The sequence below is a fragment of the Notothenia rossii genome (assembly GCF_949606895.1).
Source record: "Notothenia rossii genome assembly, chromosome: 3".
Classification (NCBI taxonomy): domain Eukaryota; kingdom Metazoa; phylum Chordata; class Actinopteri; order Perciformes; family Nototheniidae; genus Notothenia; species Notothenia rossii.
This window is the reverse complement of record NC_136901.1, coordinates 96,064,473-96,086,972: the sequence shown is the minus strand read 5'-3', so window position 1 is coordinate 96,086,972 and position 22,500 is coordinate 96,064,473. Positions and strand designations below refer to the sequence as shown.

Here is a 22,500-nt window from a genome sequence, read left to right as displayed (position 1 = left end):
AGGGCTGATCCGCTGTGAGCGCTGCGGATACAACACCAACAGATACGACCATTACATCGCTCACCTGAAGCACCACAGCAAGGAGGGCGAAAACCACAGGTGAGACACACATTACTACCACACTCTATGAAGTGAAGCTGACCAGGTGAGACACACATTACCACCACACTCTATGAACTGAAGCTGACCAGGTGAGACACACATTACTACCACACTATATGAAGTGAAGCTGACCAGGTGAGACACACATTACCACCACACTATATGAAGTGAAGCTGACCAGGTGAGACACACATTACCACCACACTCTATGAAGTGAAGCTGACCAGGTGAGACACACATTACTACCACACTCTATGAAGTGAAGCTGACCAGGTGAGACACACATTACCACCACACTCTATGAAGTGAAGCTGACCAGGTGAGACACACATTACTACCACACTCTATGAACTGAAGCTGACCAGGTGAGACACACATTACTACCACACTCTATGAACTGAAGCTGACCAGGTGAGACACACATTACTACCACACTCTATGAACTGAAGCTGACCAGGTGAGACACACATTACTACCACACTCTATGAACTGAAGCTGACCAGGTGAGACACACATTAACACCACACTATATGAAGTGAAGCTGACCAGGTGAGACACACATTACCACCACACTATATGAAGTGAAGCTGACCAGGTGAGACACACATTACCACCACACTATATGAAGTGAAGCTGACCAGGTGAGACACACATTACCACCACACTATATGAAGTGAAGCTGACCAGGTGAGACACACATTACTACCACACTCTATGAACTGAAGCTGACCAGGTGAGACACACATTACTACCACACTCTATGAACTGAAGCTGACCAGGTGAGACACACATTACCACCACACTCTATGAACTGAAGCTGACCAGGTGAGACACACATTACTACCACACTCTATGAACTGAAGCTGACCAGGTGAGACACACATTACCACCACACTATATGAAGTGAAGCTGACCAGGTGAGACACACATTACTACAGGTTGTGTCCCTACAGGGTGTTTATACTAAGTGTGTGTGTTGTGTGTCTGCAGGGTGTTTATACTAAGTGTGTGTGTTGTGTCCCTACAGGGTGTTTATACTAAGTGTGTGTGTTGTGTGTCTGCAGGGTGTTTATACTAAGTGTGTGTGTTGTGTGTCTACAGGGTGTTTATACTAAGTGTGTGTGTTGTGTCCCTACAGGGTGTTTATACTAAGTGTGTGTGTTGTGTGTCTGCAGGGTGTTTATACTAAGTGTGTGTGTTGTGTGTCTGCAGGGTGTTTATACTAAGTGTGTGTGTTGTGTGTCTACAGGGTGTTTATACTAAGTGTGTGTGTTGTGTCCCTACAGGGTGTTTATACTAAGTGTGTGTGTTGTGTGTCTACAGGGTGTTTATACTAAGTGTGTGTGTTGTGTCCCTACATGGTGTTTATACTAAGTGTGTGTGTTGTGTCCCTACATGGTGTTTATACTAAGTGTGTGTGTTGTGTCCCTACATGGTGTTTATACTAAGTGTGTGTGTTGTGTGTCTGTAGGGTGTTTATACTAAGTGTGTGTGTTGTGTGTCTGCAGGGTGTTTATACTAAGTGTGTGTGTTGTGTGTCTGCAGGGTGTTTATACTAAGTGTGTGTGTTGTGTGTCTGTAGGGTGTTTATACTAAGTGTGTGTGTTGTGTCCCTACATGGTGTTTATACTAAGTGTGTGTGTTGTGTCCCTACATGGTGTTTATACTAAGTGTGTGTGTTGTGTCCCTACATGGTGTTTATACTAAGTGTGTGTGTTGTGTCCCTACATGGTGTTTATACTAAGTGTGTGTGTTGTGTGTCTGCAGGGTGTTTATACTAAGTGTGTGTGTTGTGTGTCTGCATGGTGTTTATACTAAGTGTGTGTGTTGTGTGTCTGCAGGGTGTTTATACTAAGTGTGTGTGTTGTGTCCCTACAGGGTGTTTATACTAAGTGTGTGTGTTGTGTGTCTGCAGGGTGTTTATACTAAGTGTGTGTGTTGTGTGTCTGCAGGGTGTTTATACTAAGTGTGTGTGTTGTGTCCCTACATGGTGTTTATACTAAGTGTGTGTGTTGTGTCCCTACATGGTGTTTATACTAAGTGTGTGTGTTGTGTCCCTACATGGTGTTTATACTAAGTGTGTGTGTTGTGTGTCTGCAGGGTGTTTATACTAAGTGTGTGTGTTGTGTGTCTGCAGGGTGTTTATACTAAGTGTGTGTGTTGTGTGTCTACAGGGTGTTTATACTAAGTGTGTGTGTTGTGTGTCTGCAGGGTGTTTATACTAAGTGTGTGTGTTGTGTGTCTGCAGGGTGTTTATACTAAGTGTGTGTGTTGTGTGTCTGTAGGGTGTTTATACTAAGTGTGTGTGTTGTGTCCCTACATGGTGTTTATACTAAGTGTGTGTGTTGTGTCCCTACATGGTGTTTATACTAAGTGTGTGTGTTGTGTCCCTACAGGGTGTTTATACTAAGTGTGTGTGTTGTGTGTCTGCAGGGTGTTTATACTAAGTGTGTGTGTTGTGTCCCTACAGGGTGTTTATACTAAGTGTGTGTGTTGTGTGTCTGCAGGGTGTTTATACTAAGTGTGTGTGTTGTGTCCCTACAGGGTGTTTATACTAAGTGTGTGTGTTGTGTGTCTACAGGGTGTTTATACTAAGTGTGTGTGTTGTGTCCCTACAGGGTGTTTATACTAAGTGTGTGTGTTGTGTGTCTGCAGGGTGTTTATACTAAGTGTGTGTGTTGTGTGTCTGCAGGGTGTTTATACTAAGTGTGTGTGTTGTGTCCCTACATGGTGTTTATACTAAGTGTGTGTGTTGTGTCCCTACAGGGTGTTTATACTAAGTGTGTGTGTTGTGTGTCTGCAGGGTGTTTATACTAAGTGTGTGTGTTGTGTGTCTGCAGGGTGTTTATACTAAGTGTGTGTGTTGTGTGTCTGCAGGGTGTTTATACTAAGTGTGTGTGTTGTGTCCCTACAGGGTGTTTATACTAAGTGTGTGTGTTGTGTCCCTACAGGGTGTTTATACTAAGTGTGTGTGTTGTGTGTCTGTAGGGTGTTTATACTAAGTGTGTGTGTTGTGTGTCTGTAGGGTGTTTATACTAAGTGTGTGTGTTGTGTGTCTGCAGGGTGTTTATACTAAGTGTGTGTGTTGTGTGTCTGCAGGGTGTTTATACTAAGTGTGTGTGTTGTGTGTCTGCAGGGTGTTTATACTAAGTGTGTGTGTTGTGTGTCTGCAGGGTGTTTATACTAAGTGTGTGTGTTGTGTGTCTGCAGGGTGTTTATACTAAGTGTGTGTGTTGTGTGTCTGCAGGGTGTTTATACTAAGTGTGTGTGTTGTGTGTCTGCAGGGTGTTTATACTAAGTGTGTGTGTTGTGTGTCTGCATGGTGTTTATACTAAGTGTGTGTGTTGTGTGTCTGCAGGGTGTTTATACTAAGTGTGTGTGTTGTGTGTCTGCAGGGTGTTTATACTAAGTGTGTGTGTTGTGTGTCTGCAGGGTGTTTATACTAAGTGTGTGTGTTGTGTGTCTGCAGGGTGTTTATACTAAGTGTGTGTGTTGTGTCCCTGCAGGGTGTTTATACTAAGTGTGTGTGTTGTGTCCCTACAGGGTGTTTATACTAAGTGTGTGTGTTGTGTCCCTACAGGGTGTTTATACTAAGTGTGTGTGTTGTGTGTCTGCAGGGTGTTTATACTAAGTGTGTGTGTTGTGTGTCTGCAGGGTGTTTATACTAAGTGTGTGTGTTGTGTGTCTGCAGGGTGTTTATACTAAGTGTGTGTGTTGTGTCCCTGCAGGGTGTTTATACTAAGTGTGTGTGTTGTGTCCCTGCAGGGTGTTTATACTAAGTGTGTGTGTTGTGTGTCTGCAGGGTGTTTATACTAAGTGTGTGTGTTGTGTGTCTGCAGGGTGTTTATACTAAGTGTGTGTGTTGTGTGTCTGCAGGGTGTTTATACTAAGTGTGTGTGTTGTGTGTCTGCAGGGTGTTTATACTAAGTGTGTGTGTTGTGTGTCTGCAGGGTGTTCAAGTGCACGCTGTGTCCCTACACCACGGTCAGTCAGTACCACTGGAGGAAACACCTGAGGAATCACTTCCCCAGCAAACTGCACACCTGCAGCCAGTGCTCATACTTCTCTGACCGCAAGAGCAACTACATCCAGCACATCAGGACACACACAGGTACACACACACACACACACATGCTGCATACTACATGGCTTTGTGCGTATCTGGCGGTGTGAGCTGAGCTGTGTGGTTTCTGTATTTCTCTGAACAGATCTTGGTCTGGAGGTTTTAAAGTGCTTTCAGATAAAGATGTGTTGTTTCCTTCGTAGCAGAGTCTTGATAACTATGTTGTGTGTGTGTGTCGTACAGGTGTGCGTCCCTTCCAGTGTCTGTACTGCGATTACTCCAGTTCTCAGAAGACCCACCTGACCCGCCACATGAGGACTCACTCCGGTAAGAGGTCCACACTCTAGTGTAGTAGTAGCATTAGTAGTAGCTGTTAGCATTAGTAGTAGTAGTAGTAGTTGTTGTTAGCAGTTGTAGCATTAGTTAGCAGTAGTTGTTGTTAGCAATAGCAGTATTAGCAGCAGTATTAGCATTAGTAGTAGCAGTTAGTGATAGTTAGCATTAGTTATTAGTATTAGCATTAGTAGTAGCAGTTAGTGTTAGTTAGCATTAGCTAGCAGTATTAGCATTAGTAGTAGCAGTTAGTGTTAGTTAGCATTAGTAGTAGCAGTTAGTGTTAGTTAGCATTAGCTAGCAGTATTAGCATTAGTAGTAGCAGTTAGTGTTAGTTAGCATTAGTAGTAGCAGTTAGTGTTAGTTAGCATTAGTTAGCAGTATTAGCATTAGTAGTAGCAGTTAGTGTTAGTTACATTAGCTAGCAGTATTAGCATTAGTAGTAGCAGTTAGTGTTAGTTACATTAGCTAGCAGTATTAGCATTAGTTAGCAGGAGAATCATGTGATTGCTGATGAGGTCATGTGTTCTCTCTCACTGTTAACATGTCTGTGTTGCTCTCACTGAAGCGCTCGCTGTTGGATTAACATGGTAACGTGACACGCAGTACAAGTACATGCTATGGCTTCCTGTGTGTACCTGTCTGTGTTGTGTACCTGTGTGTGTTGTGTACCTGTGTGTGTTGTGTACCTGTGTTGTGTACCTGTCTGTGTTGTGTACCTGTGTTGTGTACCTGTGTGTGTTGTGTACCTGTGTTGTGTACCTGTGTGTGTTGTGTACCTGTGTTGTGTACCTGTGTGTGTTGTGTACCTGTGTTGTGTACCTGTGTGTGTTGTGTACCTGTGTTGTGTACCTGTCTGTGTTGTGTACCTGTCTGTGTTGTGTACCTGTGTGTGTTGTGTACCTGTGTGTGTTGTGTACCTGTCTGTGTTGTGTACCTGTCTGTGTTGTGTACCTGTGTGTGTTGTGTACCTGTCTGTGTTGTGTACCTGTCTGTGTTGTGTACCTGTGTGTGTTGTGTACCTGTGTGTGTTGTGTACCTGTGTGTGTTGTGTACCTGTCTGTGTTGTGTACCTGTCTGTGTTGTGTACCTGTGTGTGTTGTGTACCTGTGTGTGTTGTGTACCTGTCTGTGTTGTGTACCTGTCTGTGTTGTGTACCTGTGTGTGTTGTGTACCTGTGTGTGTTGTGTACCTGTGTGTGTTGTGTACCTGTCTGTGTTGTGTACCTGTGTGTGTTGTGTACCTGTCTGTGTTGTGTACCTGTCTGTGTTGTGTACCTGTGTGTGTTGTGTACCTGTGTGTGTTGTGTACCTGTGTGTGTTGTGTACCTGTGTTGTGTACCTGTCTGTGTTGTGTACCTGTCTGTGTTGTGTACCTGTGTGTGTTGTGTACCTGTGTGTGTTGTGTACCTGTGTGTGTTGTGTACCTGTGTTGTGTACCTGTGTGTGTTGTGTACCTGTGTTGTGTACCTGTGTTGTGTACCTGTGTGTGTTGTGTACATGTGTTGTGTACCTGTGTGTGTTGTGTACCTGTGTGTGTTGTTTACCTGTGAGTGTTGTGTACCTGTGTTGTGTACCTGTGTGTGTTGTGTACCTGTGTGTGTTGTATACCTGTGTGTGTTGTGTACCTGTGTGTGTTGTGTACCTGTGTGTGTTGTGTACCTGTGTGTGTTGTGTGAGTTTCCCCACTGAAGCAGCCGGACAGAATGAACCCTAGAAACATTAGAATAGAGGAGGAGACCAATGTACAGTAATCAGTGTTGGGTGTAACGCGTTACAAACGGAGTTACAGTAATGTATTACTTTTTGCTGTAACGCATTACTATTGACATGTGGGTAATATACTACCCGTTACAATTCTCAGTAACGCAGTTACAACACATTTTAACCCGAAATGAAATGGTGTTTTGTTTTTTAAGAATTCCCTAACATCGCGAGACATTCCGACACCAGAGACAAATGGTGCCGGTAGATTAGTAAGCCTGGTGTTTACGTAATCAGTCAGGCTGATCTTGGTGAGCCTGAAGGTGTTCTCATCCCCATAGTGACCAAGTCGCTGCACATTATCCTGCTTATCACACGGCCAGATACTAAACAAACTAAAGACTCCCAATATTAATTGAAATTATTTTATTGACTTAAAATGATCGTATTTCTTACACACAAAAAAAAACAAAAACTCCTTTCCACGACGCACCAACGGCTGGAACTGCAACAACAGCTTTACGGCAGCACTGCCCTCTGTTTATAGTTTCTGATCCCCTAACAAGTCCCTAAACTCTGCAGAGCCCACCTCCTCTTCCTGTTAGTCACTTCCTGTCTGCCTTCTTCTGGTCATTTATCTGACGTCCAGCGCTCCGTCTTTTACCCTCTTTTAATTTCTCTTTCTTGATCCTCCGTAGCAACGGATCGAGTATTCAACTAAGCCTTGTAATAAAAGTTGTTCGTAGCCTTAAGGGCCTACACAGTTGCTGCACTAAACTACATTTTAGCATTTTTATTTTGTATTTAACCTTTATTTAACCAGATAAAAAAGCATTGAGATAAAATCTCATTTACAAAGCTGACCCGGCCAAGAAGGCAGCAACGTGACACAGAACACAGACATGTAAAATACAGAGAACATAACTAAGTAAACAAAAGAGGAAAAGCAGTCACTACATTGAGCACATTAGGACAGTAAGAAAGGTTCTACTTATTACAGCAAGAGCAGCTGGAGGACTTCTGACAACTTCAATCTAAAAAAGGCTATAGAGACAAGTGCCGTCAGTTTGAGGCGTGATTGAAGGTCATTCCAAGGACCATAATGAAAAACACTCCTTTCTCCAGCCTCAGTCCGCACAGCAGGAGCCTGGACCCGTATCCAGGCACTGGGTCTGAGGTTGTGAGAGTCACAAACTGGAGCAGATCTGGCACATATGTAGAGTGGAAGCTTTCCTAAAATGGCTTTATACATGAATAACTTACTCACTCCTAGTGAGTGAGGACCATCCAGTTAGGCTGTACAGTGTGCAGTGATGAGTCCTATAGGGTGCATCTGATGTATAACACAGTGCAGCATGGCAGAGTGGGTCAAGTTTGGTCCAAACAGTGGGACAGGCAGATCTATAGATGGTATCACCGTAGTCCATCTGGGACAGGAATAAGCCAGAGACCAACCTTTTACGGGATGAAGTTGAAAAACAACATTTAAGTCTGTAAAGGAAGCCAAGAGTGAATTTCAATTTCTTAGTTAGAACTTCGATATGGTGTTTGAAGTTCAGATTACTGTCCAACCAAAAGCCCAGATATTTGTAGGTATCAACAAACTCAACAGAGACGCCATCAAGGGTGTCGATAGAGAGGCAAGAGGACGCTGACTTGGGAGCAAAGAGCATTGCTTTGGTTTTCTTACTGTTCAAAAGCAGTTTAGAATCAAGAAGTGCATGCTGCAGCGTGATGACATCAGATTTTAAATTGGAAACAGCCATGTCCAGAGAAGGAGCACATGAGTATACGATAGTGTCATCAGCATACATATGATAGGTAGAAAATTGCATCTGATTACAAATATTGTTTACATATAATAAAAAGAGCATGGGCCCCAAAATAGAGCCCTGTGGAACTCCCTTCTCCAAGGTGACAGGGTCAGAGACAGTGCTACCCAACCTGACGCATTGAGTACGGTCGGTTAGATTAATCTGAAACCACCAAATGGCATTATGACCGAAACGAGACACCAACATAACGTTAGACAGAATGTGGTGATCTACAGAGTCAGATGCTTTGGCTAGGTCAATAAACAACACAAACAGATGTTTATCCAAAGCAGCCTTAATATCGCCTAAGACTTTCAGGCTGGCAGTCACAGTGCTGTGCTTTGATCTGAATCCAGATTGCATAGAGTTAAGGATGTTGTGTGAATTTAAAAAAAGTTTTAGCTGAGTAGAAACTAGGGACTCAAGAATCTTTGATAACACAGAAAGATTTGAGATAGGACGATAATTATTTAACTCCGTGGGATCACCAGCTTTCAAGAGGGGCGATACCAGAGCTTGCTTCCACACAGCTGGCAGTGTGTGAGTGGACAGGGAGAGATTAAAAATATCAGTTACTGGTTGTGCTATAATCTGAGCTGCAATTTTTAAAAAGAACGGGTCGAGGCCGTCAGGCCCGGCAGACTTTTTAGGATCAATTGAGTGCAAACCCTGTAAGACTTCAGAGACCGAGAAAGAAGCAAAATCAAAAGCAGGGGAGCTCATCTCTTGACTAGGGCTGTGAGTAGTATATTACCCACATGTAAATAGCCCATTTAAAATACCTAGCCATTCTTTTGCGGTTATTTTGGTGAAAGTAACTCATTACATTTCAGAGACAGTCATATTGTAATGTAACTTATTAGTTTCAAAAGACAGTAATAATCTACATGTACTATATTACATTTTGGAAGTAACTTGCCCAACACTGGCAGTAATGCAGATGGAGTAATATATATAAATACAGTAATCTGTGAGTGCACGAGTCTGTAAACATGCAGACAGAATCAGAAGTGAAATAGTGCTGTAGTGATGAGAGGTTCTGAAGGCATGGCTGCATGAAGGTACTGCTGCATGAACCCCTCTGCTGTCCCTCACATCACTTCCTGTTTGACATCCTCTTTACTTCCTGTGTGCAGGTGAGCGTCCTTTCAAGTGTGAGACTTGTAACTACCTGGCAGCGAACCAGCACGAAGTGACCCGTCACGCCCGGCAGGTCCACAACGGACCCAAGCCTCTGTCCTGCCCGTACTGCGAGTACAAGACCGCCGACCGCAGCAACTACAAGAAGCACGTGGAGCTGCACCTCAACCCGCGGCAGTTCGTCTGCCCGCTCTGCAAGTACGCCGCCTCCAAGAAGTGCAACCTGCAGTACCACCTGAAGTCCAGGCACGCCGGCTGCAGCGTGGTGCTGGACGTCTCCAAGGTCAAGCTGCGCAACAAGAAACACGGCAACGAGGAAACCGCTGAATCCAGAACGGGCAAGATGGACCATTCATCCGGTGTGGACGAGGACTTCGACGAGGACGACGTAGACGAGGAGTCAAGCCCCGTCAATCTGTCAATCAAACCCAGCGCCAACCAACCGCTGCAGAGCGAGGCGCCGGACAAGGCTCTGAAGAAATCCACCAACCCTCCTGAGAAAGAGAAGGTTCTGAAGGGGAAGGTGGAACCAGAGAAGAAAGTCACGAGGCAGAAGAAGAACCTTCTAGAGACAGAGACTTCTGTCCCAGAGAAGGTCAAGAGACGTGTCAAGAAACCGCCGGTGGAGAAAACCACCACCAAGGACCAAGCTACAGGAACTGGAGAGCCACAGAGACCAGAGGAGCAAGAGGAGCGGATCCCTGAGAGGAAGAAGAACAATGGGAAAGAGAACAAAGGCCTCAGCAAGCCGAGGAAGTCTGCGTCAAAGAAGTCTGAGAAACCAGAACCAGTTAAGGAATCTGAGCAGTGCCCAGTCTCTCCTGAGGAACCAGAACCAGTTAAAGAATCTAAGCAGAGCCCAGTCTCTCCTGAGGAACCAGAACCTGAGCCGAGCCCAGTCTCTCCTGAGGAACCTCAGAAGGAAAGGTCCAGGAAGAGGAAGGCAGTGGAAGCTCTGGACCTCTCCAAGAAGTCCTCGTCTGAGACTTCATCCAAGACCAGGAGAGTGAAGAGACCCGCTTCAGAAGAAATCAAGAAGACCCGCGAGGTGACCCGGGCCCCGAGAGGGTCCAACGGGACGAGTACTGGGAACACCAGGAAGACCAAGAAGACCAAGAAGACCAAGAAGTCCTCAGACCTTCAACAAACCCTGAAGGCAGAGAAGGACCAGAAGGCTTCATCCTCCAAGACAGGAACCACATCCTCAAAGACAGGAACCTCCAAGACAGGAACCACATCCTCAAAGACAGGAACCTCCAAGACAGGAACCACATCCTCGAAGACAGGAACCACATCCTCCAGGACAGGAACCACATCCTCCAAGACAGAAAACACATCCTCCAAGAAAGGAACCACACCCTCCAAGACAGGAACCACATCCTCCGAGCCCTGCCTGACAGGAACCACACCCTCTAAGACAGGAACCACATCCTCCGAGGCCTGCCTGACAGGAACCACACCCTCCAAGACAGGAACCACATCCTCCGAGCCCTGCCTGACAGGAACCACACCCTCCAAGACAGGAACCACATCCTCCGAGCCCTGCCTGACAGGAACCACACCCTCCAAGACAGGAACCACATCCTCCGAGGCCTGCCTGACAGGAACCACATCCTCCAAGACAGAAACCACATCTTCCGAGCCCTGCCTGACAGGAACCACATCCTCCGAGCCCTGCCTGACAGGAACCACATCCTTCAAGACAGGAACCACATCCTCCGAGCCCTGCCTGACAGGAACCACATCCTCCAAGACAGGAAGCACATCCTCCAAGAAAGGAACCACACCCTCCAAGACAGGAACCACACTCTCTGAGGCAGGAACCCAACCCTCCAAGACAGAAACCACATCTTCCGAGCCCTGCCTGAAAGGAACCACATCCTCCAAGACAGGAACCACATCCTCCAAGCCCTGCCTGAAAGGAACCACATCCTTCGAGCCCTGCCTGACAGGAACCACATCCTTCGAGCCCTGCCTGACAGGAACCACATCCTCCGAGCCCTGCCTGACAGGAACCACATCCTCCGAGCCCTGCCTGACAGGAACCACATCCTCCGAGCCCTGCCTGACAGGAACCACATCCTCCAAGACAGGGACCACATCCTCCAAGACAGGAACCACATTCTCCGAGCCCTGCCTGACAGGAACCACATCCTCCAAGACAGGGACCACATCCTCCAAGCCCTGCCTGACAGGAACCACATCCTCCGAGCCCTGCCTGACAGGAACCACATCCTCCAAGACAGGAACCACATCCTCCAAGACAGGAACCACTTCCTCCAAGACAGGAAACACATCCTCCAAGACAGGAACCACATCCTCCGAGGCCTGCCTGACAGGGACCACATCCTCCAAGACAAGAACCACATCCTCTAAGACAGAAACCACATCTTCCGAGCCCTGCCTGACAGGAACCACATCCTCCGAGCCCTGCCTGACAGGAACCACCTCCTCCAAGACAGGAACCACTTCCTCCAAGACAGGAAACACATCCTCCAAGACAGGAACCACATCCTCCAAGACAAGAACCATATCCTCTAAGACAGAAACCACATCTTCCGAGCCCTGCCTGACAGGGACCACATCCTCCGAGCCCTGCCTGACAGGGACCACCTCCTCCAAGACAGGAACCACTTCCTCCAAGACAGGAACCACATCCTCCGAGACAGGAAACACATCCTCCAAGACAGGAACCACATCCTCCGAGACAGGAACCACTTCCTCCAAGACAGGAACCACATCCTCTAAGACAGAAACCACATCCTCCGAGCCCTGCCTGACAGGAACCACATCCTCCGAGCCCTGCCTGACAGGGACCACATCCTCCAAGACAGGAACCACTTCCTTCAAGACAGGAACCACACCCTTCAAGACAGGAACCACATCCTCCAAGACAGGAGCCACATCCTCCGATGCCTGCCTGACAGGAACCACATCTTCCAAGACAGGAACCACTTCCTCTGAGGCAGGAAACACTTCCTCCAAGGCAGGAACCACTTCCTCCAAGACAGAAACCAAATCCTCCGAGGAAGAAACCAAATCCTCCGAGCCCTGCTTGACAGGAACCAGACCCTCCAAAACAGGGACCAGATCTTCTGAGACAGGAACCAGCCCTGCGAAGAAGAAGAGGAAGGTCTCAGCGGTTGAAACCCCTCCACCAGTTCCTGAACAGATTCTGAACAAACCCTCAAAAGAGATAGAGGTTTCCCCCCCCTGCAGCTCCGGTGAAGACACGCCTTCTCCGGCTGAAGACCGCCCTGCGCCCACGTTCGTTAAACCCCCCCCGCCCTCTCTGGTGCTTCCAGGCCCGCGCAGCAAACCCTCAGACGCAGAGGAGGACGAGGGGGTCCACAGCAGCCTGGAGGGGGGCAGCGACATCAGCGACAGCGCCTCCGAGGGCAGCGACGACTCCGGACTCAACGGAGCCCGGTCGGGAAAGATGGCAAACGACCCGGAGACGCCCACCGACGAGATCCCCACCCCCACGGAGCTCAAGAGCCACCTGTGCATCTTCTGCGACCGCACCTTCCCCCTGGAGGTGGTCTACCGGCGCCACCTGAACCGGCACCTGGTCAACGTGTACTACATGCATGACGGCACCGCCAGGGCCCAGACCTGAGGACCTCCGTCTCCTTAAGACTGTCATCCGGACCACTAACGCTAAACTGAGCTCTGTGAGCTGGACTCTGACCTGGGACTACTTTCCTGTCTTGACCTGGGACTACTTTCCTGTCAAGCTCCTGTTGTTACGGGGTTGTGAACATTAACGGACAGGTGGAGTCCCTGAACTCACCGATCCGTGGTGAACCCCCCCCCCCCAGTCACAAAGTGCCAAAACACCTTATTTTCCAGGCCTTATTCTTTAAGAGGTCCTCTGTTTAAATGTGAAGGGATGAAGAGGATCTCCCCCTTCAGAGAGTGCTGCCCCCTGCTGGGCGTCCCTGAGCACCGCCTGGCAGGCTCATGTTTCCCTGCTTCACTCAGACAGACCACAGAGAGGGCTGAGAGTTACAGGTGATGTTAGGACACTCAGAAAGATTATTTTTGTATTGCTGAGAAACGCATTTAGTTTTTGAGGGTTTTTTCCCCCTGACGATAAACTGAGATGTTACGAGGTGTGTGAGGGCTGCTTTAGGTCAGAGAAGGATACAGAGCAGAGGAAGGTCACACCCAGAGATTTAACTGAGGTTGAATTGATTGATTTAGGAGAGAAGACTCAGACTTTAAAATAAAGAATCTTTTTTTTTTTGTCCGATTTCAGTTTTTTACTTGTTTTCCTCTGAATGTTGTTGTTATTTACCTTCTCCGTCACGTTGTCCTTCAGATCTCACCTTGTGTCATCATGTGTATCTGGAATCAGCTCTGAACTCTGTGTTTGAGTCATAAACCTTAAGATGAGATAACTGCAGGTTCAAATCATAGTTTTATTTAAAAACGCAGTGCCTTTGACAATCAGCTGCTCCATGTCCATCAGACGGAGGAGGGATCTGCTGTCGTGATGAGTCCATCAGACGGAGGAGGGATCTGCTGTCGTGATGAGTCCATCAGACGGAGGAGGGATCTGCTGTCGTGATGAGTCCATCAGACGGAGGAGGGATCTGCTGTCGTGATGAGTCCATCAGACGGAGGAGGGATCTGCTGTCGTGATGAGTCCATCAGACGGAGGAGGGATCTGCTGTCGTGATGAGTCCATCAGACGGAGGAGGGATCTGCTGTAGTGATGAGTCCATCAGACGGAGGAGGGATCTGCTGCCGTGATGAGTCCATCAGACGGAGGAGGGATCTGCTGCCGTGATGAGTCCATCAGGCAGAGGAGGGATCTGCTGTCGTGATGAGTCCATCAGACGGAGGAGGGATCTGCTGTCGTGATGAGTCCATCAGACGGAGGAGGGATCTGCTGCCGTGATGAGTCCATCAGACGGAGGAGGGATCTGCTGTCGTGATGAGTCCATCAGACGGAGGAGGGATCTGCTGTCGTGATGAGTCCATCAGACGGAGGAGGGATCTGCTGCCGTGATGAGTCCATCAGACGGAGGAGGGATCTGCTGCCGTGATGAGTCCATCAGACGGAGGAGGGATCTGCTGTCGTGATGAGTCCATCAGACGGAGGAGGGATCTGCTGTCGTGATGAGTCCATCAGACGGAGGAGGGATCTGCTGTCGTGATGAGTCCATCAGACGGAGGAGGGATCTGCTGTCGTGATGAGTCCATCAGACCGGAGGAGGGATCTGCTGTCGTGATGAGTCCATCAGACGGAGGAGGGATCTGCTGTCGTGATGAGTCCATCAGACGGAGGAGGGATCTGCTGTCGTGATGAGTCCATCAGACGGCGGAGGGATCTGCTGTCGTGATGAGTCCATCAGACGGAGGAGGGATCTGCTGTCGTGATGAGTCCATCAGACGGAGGAGGGATCTGCTGTCGTGATGAGTCCATCAGACGGAGGAGGGATCTGCTGTCGTGATGAGGTGTCAATAATACAGTGCAATACAAACCAAAGCTCTCTGCTTTCACCTTCATCATCGTCAGCTGTCTCACCTTCATCTTCTCTCATGATGGACCACCGGGCTCTTCCTGTGTTAACCTGGCTCTATCTCTGTGTAATACTGCATACTCGTATCTGTGGAGAAACCTGCTGTCTTTTTTCTATTCGTCAATTACTTCAGTAAACAGCCTTACTCCTGGAACACAGGTAGTTATAATAAAGGTAAATAGCGCTGTGTGGTCCTGAGTGTCTTCAGCCCCCCCCCCCCCCCCACATTAATCTGTACCATGTGATCTTCTGCTTCTCTTTTGATCAAATAAAGATTTTCCAGATGAACATGTGTTATTATTTATTCATAAACAATCCTTCACAAAAACATGCTTACATCATATGAAATATTCCATCAGCAGCTTCTGAGTCTCAGAGGGGAGGGGCTCAACAGGAAGTCCTTCTGGATCCTGACCAGCTCGTCAGTCCGTCTCAGTTCTTCTTCCCCTCCTCTCTCTGCAGCACCACATGCTTCAGGGTCCTGTAGGCCACGGACTTCCTGACTCTGTCTCCCTTCAGCTTCACCAGGTGAGGCAGGAGGGGGGGGGTCCTCAGAGAGAAGGAGGCGTCCTCTGGGCCGTGGAGACGCAGAAGCAGCTGATCACCTGGAGGGGCCGTCACTGAGACCCACCCTGAGGACAGAGGACAGGGTTAGAGGACATACACACCTTAAAGGTCTCCTATTGTACTGTCTTTATGCGTATCACGGGTCTCAGATATAAAGACATGTCTCTGAAGTGTCCTGCTCCAAACCCCAAACAGATCCTTGTAGCCCCCCCCCCCCTCTCTTCCAGCTGTTCCTATAGAGCTGACTCTGGGTCAGTAGCTTCAGAGAGAGTAGATCTCATCAGGAGAAACTCAGCTAAATGCTGCCGTGATGAAACTCCACATCATGTTCCAAACCACATCAAGGATCCTCTCTGAAACAGGATGGAGCTCAAACTCTCTCTCTCTCTCAGGTTTACCACAAGGTGACTTCCTTTTGATTTCCTGCTTCTTCACACACACTCTCTCCAGTACAGGTTAGCTCTGAGTGTTAGCATGCTAATGTACACACAGACCATATCACTTCCAGAACACGTCTCATTGGTTCTGACAGCAACGTTTCTGATTGGCCATCCACATTTTAGTAATGTGGTCATGAAGCAGCATCTGGATCAACATTAAACTTCATGAACTGTGGAAGACTTACCTGCAGAGGACAGCTTCAGGTCTCCGGATGCCTCCTGATACCCCACTCCCTGCAGCCTGAAGTCCTGAGGCACCAGGGGGGGGAAGTCCTTCATCCGCTCGGACCCCCCAGCAGGTACCTGAACGCACCACACAGATCAGAGCCTGAACACACCACACATACCTGAACACACCACAGATCAGAGCCTGAACACACCACACAGACCTGAACGCACCACACAGATCAGGGCCTGAACACACCACACAGACCTGAACGCACCACACAGATCAGAGCCTGAACACACCACACAGACCTGAACGCACCACACAGATCAGAGCCTGAACACACCACACAGACCTGAACACACCACACAGATCAGAGCCTGAACACACCACACAGACCTGAACGCACCACAGATCAGAGCCTGAACACACCACACAGACCTGAACGCACCACACAGACCTGAACGCACCACACAGACCTGAACGCACCACACAGATCAGAGCCTGAACACACCACACAGACCTGAACGCACCACACAGACCTGAACACACCACACAGACCTGAACACACCACAGATCAGAGCCTGAACACACCACACAGACCTGAACGCACCACACAGATCAGAGCCTGAACACACCACACAGACCTGAACACACCACAGATCAGAGCCTGAACACACCACACAGACCTGAACGCACCACACAGACCTGAACACACCACACAGACATGAACACACCACAGATCAGAGCCTGAACACACCACACAGACCTGAACGCACCACACAGATCAGAGCCTGAACACACCACACAGACCTGAACGCACCACACAGACCTGAACACACCACACAGACCTGAACACACCACAGATCAGAGCCTGAACACACCACACAGACCTGAACGCACCACACAGATCAGAGCTTGAACACACCACACAGACCTGAACACACCACGCAGATCAGAGCCTGAACACACCACACAGACCTGAACACACCACACATATCAGAGCCTGAACACACCACACAGACCTGAACACACCACACAGACCTGAACACACCACACAGATCAGAGCCTGAACACACCACACAGACCTGAACACACCACACAGACCTGAACGCACCACACAGATCAGAGCCTGAACACACCACACAGACCTGAACACACCACACAGATCAGAGCCTGAACACACCACACAGACCTGAACACACCACACAGACCTGAACACACCACACAGATCAGAGCCTGAACACACCACACAGACCTGAACACACCACACAGACCTGAACGCACCACACAGACCTGAACGCACCACACAGACCTGAACACACCACACAGATCAGAGCCTGAACGCACCACACAGATCATAGCCTGAACACACCACACAGACCTGTACACACCACACAGATCAGAGCCTGAACACACCACCCAGACCTGAACGCACCACACAGATCAGAGCCTGAACACACCACACAGACCTGAACGCACCACACAGATCAGAGCCTGAACACACCACACAGACCTGAACGCACCACACAGACCTGAACGCACCACACAGACCTGAACACACCACACAGACCTGAACACACCACACAGACCTGAACACACCACACAGATCAGAGCCTGAACACACCACACAGACCTGAACGCACCACACAGATCAGAGCCTGAACACACCACACAGACCTGAACACACCACACAGATCAGAGCCTGAACGCACCACACAGATCAGAGCCTGAACGCACCACACAGACCTGAACAAACCACACAGACCTGAACACACCCCACAGATCAGAGCCTGAACACCACACAGACCTTAACGCACCACACAGATCAGAGCCTGAACACACCACACAGACCTGAACACACCACACAGATCAGAGCCTGAACGCACCACACAGATCAGAGCCTGAACGCACCACACAGACCTGAACAAACCACACAGACCTGAACACACCCCACAGATCAGAGCCTGAACACCACACAGACCTTAACGCACCACACAGATCAGAGCCTGAACACACCACACAGACCTGAACACACCACGCAGACCAGAGCCTGAACACACCACACAGACCAGAGCCTGAACACACCACACAGATCAGAGCCTGAACACACCACACAGACCTGAACACAGCACACAGATCAGAGCCTGAACACACCACACAGACCTGAACACACCACACAGACCTGAACACACCACACAGATCAGAGCCTGAACACACCACACAGACCTGAATACACCAAACAGATCAGAGCCTGAACACACCACAGACCTGAACGCACCACACAGATCAGAGCCTGAACGCACCACACAGATCAGAGCCTGAACACACCACAGATCAGAGCCTGAACACACCACACATACCTGAACGCACCACACAGATCAGAGCTTGAACACACCACAGATCAGAGCCTGAACACACCACACAGATCAGAGCCTGAACGCACCACACAGATCAGAGCCTGAACACACCACAGAGACCTGAACGCACCACACAGATCAGAGCCTGAACGCACCACACAGATCAGAGCCTGAACGCACCACACAGATCAGAGCCTGAACGCACCACACATACCTGAACGCACCACACAGATCAGAGCCTGAACACACCACAGAGACCTGAACGCACCACACAGATCAGAGCCTGAACACACCACACAGATCAGAGCCGGAACGCAACAACAGAGACCTGAACGCACCAGACCGATCAGACACAGATCAGAATAACTCTCTCTCTCTCTCTCTCTCTCTCACACACACACACTGTCACACCTCTCTCTCTCTCTCTCTCTCTCTCTCTCACCCCCAGCAGTGTGTGCCCTGCGTGTTTCTCATAGACCTCCTGGACTCTCTCCAGGCTGGAGATGTGGACTGGGATCTGACTGGATACCAGAACTGAGAACCAGCAGGGCCCTCCCCCCTGAGGAGAAACATTAATATCATTAATATGTGATCTATCCCACAGCAGGAGGCAGGAGGCAGCGCAGCATCAGGTCACAAACCACAGACTCAGAGTCAGTTCCCTCCCACAGTTAGATGTTAACCTCCTGCACTCTGTGAAGAACATAAACATTCATCTGTTTGCTAGTCATTGATCTATATCTCATATTGCTGTACTTACAGACTCTTCTGGCACTATTTCTATTTTATTTGCATTAACTTGCACATCTCAGAACATTCTCTTGCACTGTTTGATCTGTTTTATTAGTTCTATGTCCTATATATATATATATATATATATATATATATATATATATATATATATATATATATTCATGTTGCTCTGCTGGAGGAGGATAAATATATAAATAAATAAAAAAAAAATATATATATTTATAAATATATATATTTATTTATATTGTCTTGTTTTGATAACGCACCTTAATGAAGTCGATGCGGGCGAGCCCCCCGACTAGCAGGCTGGCCCCCTCCTGCAGGACGAAGGTCCTCGGGACCAGAGCCTGGGTCGGGACCACTGACATCACTTCCTGTTCAGAGAGCAGCGCCAGGATCTGAGGTCAGAGGTCAGAGGTTACATGTATATATAAATACTAAACATCACTTCCTGTTCAGAGAGCAGCTGAGGGGCGGGGTCATCCCAGATTATAATATACATCAGGATGAATGCGTTGTTACTAAAACACGATTATTAAAGCACATTATTCCTGAAATATAGATAATGAACATTTTATTATTATTCTGAATAACCCATTCTCACGTCGTGCTGCTTGATGATCCCCGGGGTGTCGTAGAGCCAGTTCCCCTCCTGCTCCTCGCTGTCCTGCTGCCTGGGGGGAGGGGGGGGCGCTGGGGGAGAACAGCAGTATTGTTATTGTTGGGCGCACACCTCACAGCGATCGCGACCACTCTAGTCAATGGGTGCTATTCCACCAGACGCACCGCGTTACGTCCCTGAAGCGTCCCTGAAGCGTCCCTGAAGCTTCCCTGAAGCGTCCCTGAAGCGTCCCTGAAGCGTCCCTGAAGCGTCCCTGAAGCGTCCCTGAAGCGTCCCTGAAGCGTCCCTGAAGCGTCCCTGAAGCGTCCCTGAAGCGGCTCGGAAGCTCCGCTAAAAATAGACGGCTGGTCTATTTTTGACGGAGACGCGAGGTGTTGCGTAGCGCCGGGCAGGAAATGGACCGGTCAGAGCATCCAGTCAATCCCCAAAGTAAACTAATTTTGCAGACCCTATCCCTCCGTAGTCTTTCAAGTAGGAGGAGAAATGCCAGCGTTCTCCTCCAGGTTTACAGGCACTGTGTAAATGATATATATAGAATGATTATGATGATGAATGCATTACCACTAGCAACACATTTTGATTCATCTCGCTGACTGCCGGTGGAATCCCGGGGTAACCGGTGAAACTAGTCTCTACTTGAAAGGTCGTTTATGGAGACTGAAGTCTGGGAACAGGGGGATGTTTCGGGGCCAAAAGGCCGCCCCTCTCTAACCCAGCGCCCCCTGCTGCTCCCCCTGAGTCACAGCGCCCCCTGCTGCTCCCCCTGAGTCACAGCGCCCCCTGCTGCTCGCACTGAGTCACAGCGCCCCCTGCTGCTCCCCCTGAGTCACAGCGCCCCCTGCTGCTCGCCCTGAGTCACAGCACCCCCCGCTGCTTGCCCTGTGTCTTCCTCGTTAACGTACCTTTCTTACTGTCCTAATGAACACAATGTAGTGACTGCTTGTTCATCTCTTGTTTTCTTAGTTATGTTCTCTGTATTGTTTATGTTGGTGTGATGTTGCTGCCTTCTCGGCCAGCTCAGCTTTGAAGATGAGATTTGATCTCAATGCTATTTTCTGGTTAAATAAAACAAAAAGACTCTGAAGGTGATTTCAGCTTTTCTTAACAAACGTCTGCTTTCAAAGAATTAAAGATAAACTTCTCTCTGCCTCTGACATGTTGTTGTTGATGATAGCAACTCACCTGCCTGGGTCTTCCCCCCCTCCCCCCCCTCCCCCAGAGCCAGGCTGTCCGGGTCAAACTGGATCTCGTCTCGAGGGGGGGGGGCGGTTCTGAACGTCCTCCCTACACGACCTGGGGGGGGGGGAGATAGGGTTAGGATGTATTCTCCTCCTCTTACATCACATTCACTCATTCCCCCCCCCCCCCTCATGTGTCCCCCCTCTCACCTGTCAGGTACCCCTGTCTCTTCAGGTGTTTCTCCCTCTCTCTCTCCTCCTCCGTCAGCTCTCTCTCGCCCCCCCTCTCCTCACTCAGACGCTCCTCTCGTCTGAACATCCTGTAGGGAGTCGGGTTAATGATGGGGAACTTCAGCAGGTCCAGAGTGGTCCCTGAACGCATCAAAGTAACACAGTTAATGCAGCAGGTCCCTGAACGCACCACACAGGGAACAACGGTTCTGTTACTGAACAGCTACATTATATAAACAACAGTATTGGGACACTCCTCTTAATCGTTGAACTCAGGTGTTTCATTCATAAAAATTAAAATTAAAATAAAAAAAAAATTAAATTTAAAATTTAAATTTAAAGATTAAAATAAATAAATGCATGTGTCAGGTATGAGGTGTGGTCTCACCGGGCCAGGGGGACACGGTGGCGCGCTGTAGCCGGTCAGCAGCGCGGCTCTTGCAGTAGTCTGACTGCAGCAGCGCGTTGAACAGAGAGGACTTCCCTGCGTTGGAGCTGCCCACCAGGTACACGTCGCCACGGTAACTCCAGGTACGCTGCAGGCGGGAGACCAGCTGTTCGATGCCGAAGCCCGTCTTAGCGCTGATCAGCTGCACCTCGCTCACATGCAACCCGGCGGTCGCGCAGTACGCCTCCAGCTGCCGTTTGATTCGCTGCAGGTAGTTGGGGGCGTCGCCCGGCAGCAGGTCCACCTGGTGGCCAGTAGGAGGAGTCAATCAGAACTTATTTAACTCATATTTCATCTGGAGTTAAAACTGTGTTTATATCCATTTAAAAAGGTTTCCCATTATACTATTTTAGCCATTTATTACAGGTCTCAGATATAAAAACATGCCCCCCCCTCTCTTCCAGCTGTTACTAAGGACATGTCTCTGAAGCTTCCTGCTCCAAACCCCAAACAGATCCTTGTAGCCCCCCCCCCTCTCTTCCAGCTGTTACTAAGGACATGTCTCTGAAGCTTCCTGCTCCAAACCCCAAACAGATCCTTGTAGCCCCCCCCCCCCCCTCTCTCTTCCAGCTGTTACTAAGGACATGTCTCTGAAGTGTCCTGCTCCAAACCCCAAACAGATCCTTGTAGCCCCCCCCCCCTCTCTTCCAGCTGTTACTAAGGACATGTCTCTGAAGCTTCCTGCTCCAAACCCCAAACAGATCCTTGTAGCCCCCCCCCCCTCTCTTCCAGCTGTTACTAAGGACATGTCTCTGAAGTGTCCTGCTCCAAACCCCAAACAGGTCCTTGTAGCCCCCCCCTCTCTTCCAGCTGTTACTAAGGACATGTCTCTGAAGTGTCCTGCTCCAAACCCCAAACAGATCCTTGTAGCCCCCCCCCTCTCTTCCAGCTGTTACTAAGGACATGTCTCTGAAGTGTCCTGCTCCAAACCCCAAACAGGTCCTTGTAGCCCCCCCCCCTCTCTTCCAGCTGTTACTAAGGACATGTCTCTGAAGTGTCCTGCTCCAAACCCCAAACAGGTCCTTGTAGCCCCCCCCCCTCTCTTCCAG

General features: G+C 48.9%; 2 protein-coding genes across 2 annotated transcripts in view; one reads left to right on the top strand and one right to left on the bottom strand.

Annotated features, from left to right (window-relative positions):
- Positions 1-14,974, top strand: part of rest (RE1-silencing transcription factor) — a 24,772-nt gene extending 9,798 nt beyond the window's left edge. The window contains exons 3-6 of the mRNA XM_079670871.1: positions 1-99; positions 4,053-4,213; positions 4,409-4,492; positions 9,152-14,974. The exon at positions 1-99 is cut by the window's left edge and continues 423 nt beyond it. Of these exons, the coding sequence (XP_079526997.1) occupies positions 1-99; positions 4,053-4,213; positions 4,409-4,492; positions 9,152-12,774 (3,967 nt within the window). The 3' untranslated portion in view covers positions 12,775-14,974. The remainder of the gene's footprint in view (positions 100-4,052; positions 4,214-4,408; positions 4,493-9,151) is intronic.
- Positions 14,971-22,500, bottom strand: part of noa1 (nitric oxide associated 1) — a 16,745-nt gene continuing 9,215 nt past the window's right edge. Inside the window, 8 exon segments of the mRNA XM_079671354.1 lie at positions 14,971-15,318; positions 15,879-15,996; positions 18,662-18,778; positions 19,239-19,370; positions 19,577-19,665; positions 20,777-20,887; positions 20,983-21,144; positions 21,392-21,716. Of these exon segments, the coding sequence (XP_079527480.1) occupies positions 15,119-15,318; positions 15,879-15,996; positions 18,662-18,778; positions 19,239-19,370; positions 19,577-19,665; positions 20,777-20,887; positions 20,983-21,144; positions 21,392-21,716 (1,254 nt within the window). The 3' untranslated portion in view covers positions 14,971-15,118.